A 641-nucleotide genomic window follows, 5' to 3' on the forward strand; every position below is an offset into this window, starting at 1 on the left:
GAGGAAAATAAAATGAAAATTAATACAGTATGCGTGGCGTTATGACCCCGACGAGTCCAGGGTAATTGCTACAAATTATAAGGAGTTCAGGGGAGGGGGGTAGCATCCCGAAAAACTTACTGACTGCGTCCTCGTCTCGTAGCCGCTGGTCAGCCGGGTCAGCCGCCTGAACTCCTCAGTGTACTTCTCTTCGCCCACCGTTACGGTAGCCATGTCTGCAAGGCGCTCGGCTTGCTCTTTACTTATACTGTAAAATGGGATCGAAAGAGGTCTTGGGAAAGAGTTCTCCAGATACGCCCTAATACAGAAAATGGGGACGCAGTATCGAGGGAGGAGAATACGGGGGAAGACATAAAGTCATACTCTCACGCCCGACGTAACTAACGCGTAACTAAACGTTCCATACCCCCGCTCCCTTTCCCCCAAAATTCTCTCTGTTTCTATTTCTCTCTGGTGGCGCCACGGAACAGCAGCGCCGACGCCGATTAGCGACGCTGACGCCGACGCGCGGCGCCGATGCGTGGCGTCCATAAATCGGCCGTGCTAATTAGTGTGGAAGAGGCGGCTTCAATCCCCCCCCCCCTTACCGCTCCCCCATGGCCCATGTGCACCGCCGCGCCCTGCCTGTCGTCCTCCAGGAT

At 54.9% G+C, this 641-nt stretch overlaps 1 protein-coding gene across 8 annotated transcripts in view; it reads right to left on the bottom strand.

Annotated features, from left to right (window-relative positions):
• Positions 1-641, bottom strand: part of LOC113216880 (neo-calmodulin-like) — a 153,934-nt gene that overhangs the window by 11,025 nt on the left and 142,268 nt on the right. The window contains exon 2 of one of the 8 annotated variants that reach the window (XM_052268925.1): positions 121-247. The exons of the other annotated variants lie outside the window; for them this stretch is intronic. Within the exon in view, the coding sequence (XP_052124885.1) occupies positions 121-213 (93 nt within the window). The 5' untranslated portion in view covers positions 214-247. The remainder of the gene's footprint in view (positions 1-120; positions 248-641) is intronic. 8 annotated transcript variants of the gene reach the window in all.

The sequence above is a fragment of the Frankliniella occidentalis genome, unplaced genomic scaffold (assembly GCF_000697945.3).
Source record: "Frankliniella occidentalis isolate FOCC.00 unplaced genomic scaffold, Focc_3.1 Scaffold79, whole genome shotgun sequence".
Classification (NCBI taxonomy): Eukaryota; Metazoa; Arthropoda; class Insecta; order Thysanoptera; family Thripidae; genus Frankliniella; species Frankliniella occidentalis.